The sequence below is a fragment of the Podarcis melisellensis genome (genome assembly GCF_964234715.1).
Source record: "Podarcis melisellensis genome assembly, chromosome: 3".
Lineage (NCBI taxonomy): Eukaryota > Metazoa > Chordata > Lepidosauria > Squamata > Lacertidae > Podarcis > Podarcis melisellensis.
The window spans coordinates 118,667,513-118,680,463 of record NC_138530.1 but is presented as its reverse complement, the minus strand read 5'-3'; the positions used below and the strand labels follow the sequence as shown (position 1 = coordinate 118,680,463).

Here is a 12,951-nt window from a genome sequence, read left to right as displayed (position 1 = left end):
GAAAGGTGCCATATGATGTTTGGTGCTGCCTGATCATGGCACTAAAATTGCAAACCACAAGGCAAGAAAGAGCTTTTTTCTCAGTATGGAAGGTAGTTGACAGACTCCAGGAACACCAAAGGCAGCCCCTCCTCATTTTTATAATTCAATCCAAGTGTGGGGATCGAGCAAGCAGACAGCAAGCAGGCAGGAGGGGGCTGCAGGCAAGGAAGCTGCTCAACAGTTGGGCAGCCAAGGCTCTCTTTTCACCAGTGGCCCTGCTTTTAAGAGGAACAAGCATTGCTTGGGGTTCTTATGCAGAGGGGCTGAGGAACACTAAACATTGCCATATTTATTCCCACAAGTCCTGCCTTACGTCTTTCTGAACGGGGAACAAGGCATGTGATTCAGTGTAGTAAGGTCATGGCCAGTGCTGATTGAACTGCAATAACTTACTCTGAGCAGAATGCCAAGTTCCACGCAAGCATTTACACCAGTGTAAAACTATTCTCTTGAGTAGAATTACTGTTCACTGCACTGTGCAGCTGAAATGAATTTTATGTTATTTTACATCACATTGTTTCATTATTTAATTTGTCCATTACAATATGTGAAAAGAATAAATATCTCTCCCGGGAGCCATCAAACAGGGAGCTAGTGTCTCCTGCTTTTAATATGCCTGTAGTCATAATATGATATCATCATTACTGGAACAATCTATAGAACTCTTCTTTCTTTCTTTCTTTCTTTCTTTCTTTCTTTCTTTCTTTCTTTCTTTCTTTCTTTCTTTCTTTCCTAAATACCTATCCAGTGTGAAGTTGCTTTGCATGTATAAAATGTGATCTATTTCATAACTGCAAGGTAGCATGCAATGCAGTGCAACCTTGCAACTGTTAAAAAGACAAAACTATATAGAAAGGGAGAAAGAAAAGGGGGACAGGATCTGAATGCGCCCTCAGTCATGCAAGACTGTGGTCTCTGTCTGTTCTGCAGAGTCACTGCTCTAATCACTTAGATATGCAACTGTTAATCATTTCAGATAGTCAAAACTGCAAACTGTTTCAAGGCAGGAAAAGGTGGGCGTGCAACAGTGACTCAGTAAAGCCGTCAGCAATCTCATGCCTATGGCTCATTTAGGCTTGACTCTTTTTACCAGAATCTTAAAAAGGTCTTTTTCTCTTTAAACGCTCACTCTTTTCCTCCCCCCTCCCATTCTGCCTTGTCTCTGCCTTGGTCAGTATTAAATCAAAACCCAACTCTTAAACAATATGTAGCAGCACAAAACTTAATAGAGTCTTTTCAAAGTCTAATACAAAGCAAGCGCGCAGATGCGTGTCTGTGTGTTCATTTTGTATTAGGGTACATAAATAAAACAGAACAGGTCTGTTGCTGTCAACTCTAGTAAGCAAGCTTTCCTTCACAATCCACCTCTCTAAACTTGCTTCAGACCTACAGCATTCGTTAACAGACATGTGCTTCAGAACATCCTGGACATATATTGGTACATAGAGAGGAGAGAGAGAATGAATATGACTGTAAATCTTTCAAGGGAATGAAATATTTCTATCCCAGTACTGTACTAGGACACAGCATTTTCAGGAAAATCTGTGATTTAGAACACAAATAATGTTTATTTCGCTCATTACAGAAATGGAACACTTACGCAAAAGTGACCTATCACTAAGCGACATCCTCTGAGAAGTATGAAGCTGGAGGCGAAACAGTTATTGTTTTAATCTTAACTATTCCGTTTTCCAACAGATCAGCCTTTGGGCATGGCTAACCTTATTATTGACCACTGGTTTGTGATTGATGTTAAAATAATTCCTTATTTTAAATTTTCATCTTCCAACAACACCACTCTTCCACACGCCAGAGGCAAGCAAGTCTTTGATCCTGGCTAGTAAGAACAACCCCTGCTGTCCAGAGGGAGGTTCATTGCTACCACTAAATCAGGATGCCAGCAAAACCCTCAGTGGATTTTTAGGAGAGGGGTTTCCTCTATTTACCAGTAAACTAAGCTGTCAAACCAACCTCTCCTGCCAAGTTCTTTTCCTTGCCACCAGCCCTGCCATTATCCCCCATCCCCCTATTTTTTTAAAGGAGAATCAAGGATGCCATTTTAAAATTCCTTCCTTGCGTGTGCTGCCTCCACCTACGCCTCCTTATGCCCAAGAAGAGAAAAGGGGAGCTCCCATCTCCTTGTTCCAACCACTTTTTCAATCCTGGCTAGCCAGAACTGATTTAAAACAAACAATATTTTTGTCAAAAATTGCTGTACAAGGCTTGGAAAAAGACAGGCGTTCGTATAACTGGGGTGGGGTTTGAGGGGACTGATCCTGCCCAAAACATTTTAAAAACAATGCTGCATTCTCTCTATCCTAGTGTAACTGAAAGCTCCCTGCACCATCTTAAATGTTGATCTTCTTATTCTGATATTGTATTCAAAAGACACATAATGAAAAGTGGGAATATACTTTAGCTGGACATAAAAGACTGCTAATAAATTTGGCTTGGAATTCAGGAACCTGGCTTTGCTCACATAAATGAAATAGTGTTGGGGTTAAAAAAAGGAGAAGTGCTGGGTCTAAAATGCAAAAATACCTCTAGCAAAGCCTTAAATATAAAATATTAAGATGCTTGATGTGTTTTGATACATTCTACATAATCAAAATAAATATTAGTATACACATTTGCCAACTGTATTTCTCGTTATATCAGAGAAAACACTGTGTTTTATGAGGATCTATAGTCATGCAGAAGATAAAAGTCATGATCCAGCCCAAAGCTAAGCACTTTTTAGTCCCATTGGAGTCACTAAAGGCACAATCCTAACCCCACTTACTTGGAAGTAAGCTCCATTGACTTCAGTGGGACTCACCTCTGAGTAGGCTTGGATTGCATCATAAAGCATTTGCTGAAATGTCTCACAATAAAATCACTGTGACTTTAAAAATGCCTGACTTTTGCTAGATCCTGACCAGATTCTCTCCCCGCCAGCTCCTTCCCACATTCTTTTTACTGGTTCCTCTGTGGCCTTGAAATTTACTTCTGGTAGCTAATTACTAATTTTAGTGTTCTTTTTATGAACCTCGCTGGCTCAGAAGTCATCTGGCACCACTCCTTTAGTGCACCCCCATACTGGGCATTCTTTGTCATTAACACATCTGGGTGTAGTTGAACCTCCCTGCTGAAGAGAGAAACGATCCTACAAGCGCACAGGGCAGAGTCTGCAGTCAGATGCTGTTGCAATTAATTTACAGACCAAATATCTTAATCATAAGTATTTGCACCGATATGTGTGTCCACAAGTCAGGCAGTAACTCTACAAAGATGGTAGAATGTCTTGCTGGTTGCAGCAGTAAATACTCCAATCTTAACCACTTATCTACCAGTGCAGTAAAAGGAAGTTAAGTCATTACATCCAGTGAGCCACAATTCTCCCTCCACAAAGACTCCTGGAAACTGAAGTTGATAAAGCTGAGAATTCTCTGTTAAAGGTTCCTTGCCCCTCTAAGAGTGCTACAGTTTCCTGAGGGGAGGAAATTACTACAAAGCTAACATATATTATATGCCATACTACAGGGCTGGGGGACCATGACCCCTCAGCTGTCTTTGGACTCCAGCTGCCAACACCATAGACCACTGGCCATGCTCCTTGGAGGTGGTGTCCCACAACACCTGAAGGACCACAGTTTCCCCACCCCTGCTCTACAGGAAATCAAGGAGGATCTCCTTCGTGACTCTGAACAATATTGGGATATTTTCTAATTAATGGCCTGCTGTGTTATAAATCATCCTAGGAGGTAAAGCGTCTGTGGGTAGTAAGTCTGGGAGACCATTGTATAGACCTTCCAGACTACAGCAAGCAGCGTTTCAAATGAATCATAGAGTTGGAAGGCACCCAAGGGCCATCTAGTCCAACCCCCTGCAATGCAAGAATCTCAGCTAAAGCATTCATGACAGATGGCCATCCAACCTCTGCTTAAAAACATCCAAGGAAGGAGAGTCCATCACCTCCCAAGGGAGACTGTTCCACTCTCTAACAGCTCTTACTGTCAGAAAGTTCTTCCTGATGTTTAGTCAGGAACTTTCTTGCAACTTGAAGCCACGGGTTCGAGTCCTACCCTCCAGAGCAGGAGAAAACAAGCTTGCTTCCTTTTCCATGTGACAGCCCTTCAGATATTTGAAGAGGCCGATCATATAGCCACTCAGTCTCCTCTTTTCCAGGCTATACAGACCCAGCTCCTTAAACCGTTCCATATAAGGCATGGTTCGATCGAAGTGGCAATTTGCAACTCACCACTGCTCCTGGACTGAGTCACCTGGTAAAAAGACGAGTGGCACATGCAATCTGCTTCTCCCCGTTCCTACCCACTTTCTTTCACTCCTTGCCTCCACTGCAGTATCCAGGGGGCCACATCAAGCGGCTGAGACAAAGCTGTAGTGGCAACAGGAAGGTGGAGTAGGGAACAGTTGGGCAGACCTCCCTAACTAGATTAGATGATGAAGCTGAAAGAGTCTGTGGACAGGAGTCTTTGGGGCTGCCCAAAGGCTGCAAAACGCACTACCCTTGAATGCTTGCATGTGCCTGGTCCTTTTCTGGAAGTATTGCAAAGCTTTCGAGTTAGTCTGATATTTGGCTGCCAGGGGAATGTTTTCAACTGCGTGTGAAGTTCTAGCTCATGTTTTATTTTGCCTTATTTTCATTTTCATATTATACATGTGTTTCATATTGTTACCTGCCCTGCTCCAATAAATAGAAACGTCTACTTAGCCCAGAACATTCTTGCTATGTTTATAGCACATGAGCTCCTGTTTACTACTACTGTTTCCTTTCCTTCTATTTTAAGCAGTGCTATAAAAATCCATCATTAATGATAACTTTTTCTTTCGTGCTCTCTGCTCTGTGTCTGAGAGACAAGTCTGGACCAATTTCTCCATCATGCCTCTGGCAGCAGAATGGAGCTAGCATTTCAGATCCTCTACCAAATCCCGGCTGCTTCAAAGGAAAAACCCTACTTTCTTCCGTTAAGATCATAAGAAATATAGGAGGAGGGGGTCAGCTCTGTTTGGACATAATTACACTTCATCAAAAGAAGCTTTCTTCATCTTCCATGCGTGAAAAGTCTGCAAGCAGTTAAGTCTGTCTCTCCCCCCCCCCCTTTCTTTCTTTCTTTTTTTTAATATAAAAATTGCTATTTGGGAAAGTAGCCAAAACTTGGAAAGCCAATATAGTAAAACTTTGCACATACCCTTTGTTATCCTTTGAAGTTTCTTAAATAAATATGTTGAGAGTTTGTAAAATACACTATCACTTTTCGTAAATTTTACTCATTGATCACAGAAAGCTTCTCATCCATGGGAGGTAAGAGTGAGGGAGACTCACTGTGATTTTTTTTATATACTCACTTCATTTCCTACTGTTTAATAAATGTATATCATAGGTTTCAAATGAGTTTTGGGGCAGACAAGTGCTACATCAGATTTCTGTACTTTTCCAGCACCAGTCTTGTGCTGTAACTACTGTACTTCTGTTGCAGGCTATCTTGAAATAGATGCCAAAAAACCTTCAAACTCAATCAATCAACATAAAGACAAAACAGAATTTTAAAACAATACATTAAAATAAGAAAGGAAAAAAATATTTTTAATCAAATTATCTGTGCAATAGAAGTGTTCTTTATTATATAGCTTTGAAATAGATTTAAAGGATTACATGATTGGCCACATTCCTAAAATAAAAAGCATTCACTGGGAACAGCCCTTGCTTAATAACTTTTACCATTTTTTAATTTATTTTATTTATTGAATTTATATACTGCCCTATACCTTCAGGTCTCAGGGTGGTTCACAAATGGTTAAAATAGTAACAATGACCCCTCTGATTAAAACAATTGAAGCAGTCCCCAGAGCAGTGATTCTGGCCCCTCTCACAGATTAGCATTTGTGTTAATTACATGCCTCAGAAAAGCCTGGTTCCTATTTTTGCACAACTTGTTTTGTTTTTGCACAACTTGTTCTATAGGGCACCACAGAGCGAGAGTGCTGAGCCAAGGTGGCCAAAGGACCCCAACCCCTGGGCTGAAGCAGCAGCCTTGCCTGGCTAGAGGGAAGGGAAGGGTCAATTTTGCATGTACTCATTTGCAAGTCAGATCCAATCCATTGCAGCACCAGTATATGTGGACTTCTCCACTTATCTAAGTATTTAAATATTTTAATGCTTTTTTCATCTCAATGAATGTATTTCTAAACATAGTTTATCCTAAAATATTCATTCTTTAGGCATTTTGGTATACTTTTGAGCCAAGAACTATATCACAAAATTAGGAGGAATTCACAATCCAAAGAATACTACATATGTTCTATAATTCTATGATTCTATGTTCTGATTTGTGTATTAATTTGGGAGGTGCAAATGAAGCTCATTTGCTTTTTTAAAAAATCATCCTTCACTGCTGCCTTAAGGAAGGCACAAGAATACCACATGGTGCTATCTCCCAGATCAGAACGAGTCTGCTGTCAAACCCAACAACCCTCCCCCTTAAAGAACCGTCTCAACGACTAACTTGCAAGAGGGATTAAAAATGAACTGTGTGGGGGGAAAATAATATGAATTAAAGGTTTTATTCTGTGAAAGATTTGGAAAAGAAAAAAGGCTCTCTCTGTGACGCAGCAAGAAATGTGACTTGATATGGACAGGCAGACCTTTGCTGCAGGATGTATGGTCTTAGGGAAGAAGAGCCGTGGATCATATCAGTTTGGGATCGTAAATTTGAAAGGCTATTACCCTCCTGGAGGACTAATTTACGATGCAGCAGGTCTGGAAAGTTAATGAGCGGACATTTAGACTGTATTTCATCCGAGGCAAGATGGCGTGTCTGCTCGAACAAATGCCTGGACTATTGGATTTCTGTGAGAGATCTACGAGAGAGCCCACACAAAGCCCACACAGAGATATAAAAAAGACTGTTTCTTTCAATCCACTTGCGGAGAGAACTCGGAGGTGACAGAAAAAGAAAATGAGTAACGACAAAGAGTTGAGAAGATGGGACTGAAAACATCATTGTAAATATGAAAGCAGCAGAAATATTAGATGATTGGACTCCGGCCAATCGCGAAGCATGGGTATCCCCCACAAAAAAATTATAATTTGGAAAACATTTGGACTTTATGATGTGTATTGATACAATTTGGACTAATTGGTATGATATGTTTAATTTGGTAAATGGAAACTTAATAAAATATATATATATATTTTAAAGAGTCTGCTGTCAGACCCTTCTTTCCCATACTGAGACTTCTTGGATAACAGCAGAACAAGCAAGAACCCAAGTCTTGAAAAAGGTTTTTCGGTTTTTCCTGCCTGAGAGAGAAATGGGAGGGAGCAATCCAGCTCTGCCCGGCCAGCATCACGTCCGGATGCCAAAGATTTATTGCAGCATCAGTTGTTGCTTGTGCTACAACTGACAAAATATTGAACAAATTAATATATTTTGACTTACTTAAACCTCATATAGCTAGCAAACTCATTTTGCTTTGGGGATTTCTGTATTTTTTAAAAATGTAACTCATCATTGTTTCAAACATCTATTAGTCACTAATTTCAATTTTGAAGCAGTTACAGGGATTTTCAGTGGAAATTCTTTTCAGTCTTTCTATTGCTATAAAAAGTTTTTACGACTGGAGACTAAATTTCATATTACAGAAAGATCTTTAAAGGGCAGAGGAAACTTCAGAGCTGAATCTTCTGGGAACTAGAAAGTCATATTCATTTCCATTCTAAAGTAAACAATACTTGATTCTCACTAATTTAGCAACTGTACTATGTGTGGAACCTGGTCCAAAGTTTATTGAAACCTACAACAGCTTTTCAGTCTCAGTAAGCACTGGATCAGACAGATCCAATGCTAAATAAGAACAACATAATTTTAGAGATAAGCAAAATCTCCCCACCTCAGTTTGGAATGGGCTTGGAGGAAACGCATGCATTTTTCTGAGAGGTGAACTAAAATTTCAGAAAATTTGGGACATTCCATTCTTCGACCATAGGAGCCAACTCCTAGGGGCCAAGGACGCTTTGCCCCCCATACAATATTTGAGGAGTCAAGCAGCCCCCAAAGTTGATGGACATTGCCATTTAAATGGGGTGTGTGCTGCACACCTTGTGGTCGACTATGTGGGGCAGGGCTTACCTGGGCCTCCCCATTATTTTATTCAAGTTGGCACCCTTGTCTTCAACTGTCCTTTTGTAGCTGAACACCCCCCCCCCCATTTCCTGGTCTTGGAAAATCACTATTTCTAATTTTACCTTTTGGAGTTGCCTTGTTTTTTTGTTTTTTGTTAATATGTATAGTTGCTATTCAAAGTTCAGCCGCCTTCCCAGGTCCCTAGCAATTAAATCTCTCAGAAGGGAGAGATGCATCTTGCTTTTAGGCACACATACAAGACAATGCGCACAGTGGCTGCTGATTGGCCGAGGGAGCCAGCGTACAGCTTCCGGGTCATGTGGCCAGCATGATTAAGCCGCTTCTGGCGAACCAGAGCCGGAGCGGTACCTATTGATCTACTTTATTTTGACGTGCTTTCAAACTGCTAGGTTGGCAGGAGCTGGGACCGAGCAACGGGAGCTCACCCCGTGGTGGGGATTCGAACCGCCAACCTTTGGATCAGCAAGTCCTAGGCTCTGTGGTTTAACCTACAGTGCCACCCGTGTCCCTTCATGCTTCTGTACTACCACCCATTTGTTGGTACCAACAAAATTAGAACTATTTTGAAATATTTCTTCCCAAAATTCAGATATGATAAAAACAAGTAGTTTGGGTGGGGCATGTGTGCTTTGTACCCTAGAATGGCAACGTACCGTAGTCTGAATAAATACAGAATTTTGCAAACCAGCATTTATCTTACAAATGGAAGGCTGAGCATGATTTGTTTATGAAATAATCAGTATTTTTGTGTGGAAACATTTTCAAATTGGGGCTTTATATTTGTTGATAGAATAAATGCATAATAATAAAATGATGTACCTCTTCCGCTTCTGCCAACGAATCTCAGGTCATTAAAGCGTGCCACTTGATTCTTCATTACGGCAGACGCATTCCTCAGCTCTGCAGAATAATTTTCATCATTCCCAGCCATGACTGTGACCACGGTGCCATCAGGGACTTCTCCTAAAGCCACCACCTATGGCAATAAAGACACAATAGAGTTATGTGGCTTCAATCTCAAACCCACCTATGAATTTTTAGATGAATTGGGACATGCAAATTGTGCAAAGAGTAATCACAAATACCAGCGTTATCTCTCACTGTGGTGTGTGAACCCCCCTTCCTTGTGCTGAGGGTCAATGTCTATAGTGGGAAGCAAGCTCTATACATGTAGACTCCCTTCAACATGCGGAATCTGGCATCCACATCAAGGTGGAGGAAGCCCATATGCGTCCTGCACTCCCAATTACAGATCCCTCCACTGCATGGATGGTCAAAAACAGGGCCAACAGAGTTGCATTGGTGGCAGCAGGACCAACCTGAAAAGTTCTAGAACAGATAATTAACCAGTCCATCCATGTGCATGGGGGGGGGGGGAAGACTGATCACTAAGAACCAGCATGTCATGCCAGATCAACCTGTTTGCCTTCCTTTGACAGAGTTATTAGCCTTCAGGGAAATGCCCTAGACATTTTAACTTCAGGAAGGCTTTCAGCAAGGTCCACAATGGTAGTCTTGATGACAAGCTGGTAAATTCATAAGTGCATTCTTAGCTGGTTGGCAAACTATTCCAGGTGTGTTAGCCACCGGTTCACATCAACCAGGGGAGAAGTAACAGGAGAGGTGCCACAGGGTTCTGTCCCAGACCTGGTAATGGTAAGCATCTTTATAAATAATTTGGATGATGGAATGGAGGGGATACTAATCAAATTTTCAGATGACACCATGCGCAGGATAGCAAATATATCGAAAGAAAGAAGAAACAGGACCCAAAATGATTTTGACATGATTTTGAATTGGGCCAGAGCAAAATGAATTTCAACAGATATAAATGAAAAGCTCTGCATTTAGGCAGGAAGATTCAGATCCAAAAATAGAATGGGTGACTCCTGGCTCAAAAGCAGTGCATGTGAAAAAGATCTGGGGCTTTTAGTAGACCACAAGCTAAACATGAGTCAGGAGTGCAATGCAGCAGCAAAAAAGGTGCAATGCACTTCTAAGCTGCATCAACAGAGACCCAGTGTACAAATGGCAGAAAGTGAGGGTGCCACTTCATTCTCCTTTGGTCAGACTTCAAGAAGAACACTGTGTCCAGTTTAAGAAAGGACATTGACAGACTGGAATGTGCCCAAAGTAAGGCAACCAAGGTAGCAAATGCCCTGGAAAATAAGTCCTATGCGGAAATTTTAAGAAGTTTGGTATCTTCAAATATTTGAAATGCTAGCACTTAGACAATGAGCCCCTTTTAATTTCCAGTGCTCATGAGAAAAGGACTTCAAGAGACAAGACCAGTTAATGGGTTCAAATGACGTGGTGGGGATTGTTGTAGCTTTAAGAAATATGATTTATTCACTCCTTTACACTTGAGTTTACATGGAGTCCAAATCTTGCAACACGGTCATCTCATGAGGGGCTTTCCCCCCACAGCAGTGCTGCACTCAAGTCCAAGGCATCTCTCCTAGCCCTGCTTTTCCTATAAATTAAGCCCCTTTTATTCATTTGCCTTCTAATGGTCAGTTCTTTTGATGCTTTGAAGTACCAATGGTTAATCCCCTAACAAAGGCATTTCCCTTACTTCATCAACACTTGTTGGTTGACTAAGATTGAAGGCTGGTACACACTTGGGACATTTATCTAGGTTAATTAACTCTTCACATGCTAAATTGTTGATGCTCAGAAGGAGGTCCACACATTACCTGACATTCAGAAAACATCTTAAGGCAGCCCTGTTCAGGGAAGTTTTTAATATGTAATGCTGTACTGTTTTTAACACTGATTGGGAGCCGCCCAGAGTGGCTGGGGAAACTCAGCCAGATGGGCGGGGTATAAATAATAAATTATTATTATTATTATTATTATTATTATTACATTCCAATACACATGGACCTTGATTACATTCTCAGGAGTCTGGCACACAGTCTGTACACATAAACACTAATTAAACAACTCAAACCTGTTACATAATCCCCTTCTAATACGCATTGAGATTGTCTTACAACATATCCCAGTTATAACATACAAATTTTAATTAAATCCTAATATTTACTAAACCTAAACATTTAGCACCGTTGATCTATTACAATATATTACAATATACAATTTTAGATACACATCAAGAGCGAGTCAGCAGTAAATCACACTGTTTAGTAGCAGAAGCACAATCTTCACAGACTTGGCTGAGTGTCAGGCCTAATGAGCACAGCAGCTCATCCCCAGCAGGTCTGACCCCATGAATCAGTTGCTGAGACTGAAAGTCCCCACCTCCCCACAACTGTCTAAGTTCCCTCCTCTGCGGGGCCTTTTCCAAGCAATCAGAAACTATGTCTCTCCTCCACCCATTTCAGCCCTCTTCTAGTTCTGGGAGACAAGAGGGGAGGGGAGCTGGTAGCAGCAGGAGGGGGAGGAGGAGGAGTCATCTGCAACTCTTCATCTGGCCTGATTCATCTCTGCCTCTTGGCCTCCCCCCTCCAACCCACCTGCTTCAGCTTCAGCCTCTAATTCTGGACTTTTCTCCGCCACAGACTCTCCCAGCTCACTAAACCCATTACTTCTTCAGCTTCCAACACCCCCTCCCACCTCTGACCACTCCTCAACATCCTACCCCCCAGGCTCTTAGCCTTCTTCCTTTGGTGGGTCCCAAGCTGGTTCCTCCCACCATTCCTCTGCGTCCAACAAGTCCATGACAATACTCTTATCACATGATGAAATAATTTTGATCTCCAATGAATACTTTTTAACACTCTAGAAATATGCAGATTCCCCCATCCCTAGTAGCTGATTAAAAGCAGACTACAATATCATTGCAAAGTGCCCTGAGAAGCAAAAACCCAGATGACTCCAGTAGTGAATATTAACCTATAAATGTATCTGGAGGTGAATTTGTTTTCAATTCTGCTTTGAGTTCAATTTATTCATGCCTGTGTCTGTGTTTTAGCCACACCACACACCTCTGAGAATCCATGATTCCAAGGCAAAACTCGCATTGGCATAAATAGATTCAATATTCAATATCTTAGAATCAACTCAGTTGAGGCAAAAAATAATTAACATGAAAGAAATCCACATTCGACATAGAGGGAATCAGTGCGCCTGTATCAACCATATGCCAAATCAGTCATTAGTCTGAATGTTTATTTGCCAGAATAGAAACTGAAGACACAATCCGCTTACAGCTTCTCTTTACACTGGAGTTTGTATGCAGGAAAGTTCCAGAAGGATTGTGCCCATTATTGAAATAAGAAACAACCACAGTCAGGCAGCCTGAATCTAAGTGGTGAATGAAGTTGCAAGGGTGCAACCAAGGTCCAGTGTTTCTAAAGCCAAAGCAGCCTGCAGGGCACGTGTGCTAAAGACGTCACCTTGCAAACCACCTGGGACAGTAGCAATGGCCAAACAAGGGTGCTAGTGCACAGCTACGAAGTTGCAGTCGTGCGACCTGGAGCGAAGCCATGGCTTGGCTTAGTGCTACATGGAGGGTTTGTCTCCCCCATTCAAACCACAAGCAGGAAGCAAAGAACAACCCCTGGTTACATCGTCGTTTGTTTGGAGCTTAGCTTTGCACGTAGTGCTTAGGCAAGCCGTGCCTTATCTCCCAGTACCAGAACAGCAACAGGAGCAAACTGACTGCATTTATTTAATTATTAAATTTATATATTGCCTTCTTCCCAAAGGAGTCCAGGACAGCCATTTCCTAACTGTGGCCCAGTGTGCTTGTTGAGTTATCATCAGCATTAAACTCTGTTTCAGAACTTCAGAGGAGAAT

General features: G+C 41.5%; 1 protein-coding gene across 10 annotated transcripts in view; it reads right to left on the bottom strand.

Moving 5' to 3' along the window:
• The window catches only part of RUNX2 (RUNX family transcription factor 2), a gene marked incomplete at its 5' end in the record, with an annotated part of 221,344 nt that overhangs the window by 122,293 nt on the left and 86,100 nt on the right, over nt 1-12,951 (bottom strand). For all 10 annotated transcript variants that reach the window (XM_081906271.1, XM_081906273.1, XM_081906274.1 and 7 more), the window contains one exon: nt 9,009-9,165. In XM_081906271.1, the coding sequence (XP_081762397.1) occupies nt 9,009-9,165 (157 nt within the window). The remainder of the gene's footprint in view (nt 1-9,008; nt 9,166-12,951) is intronic.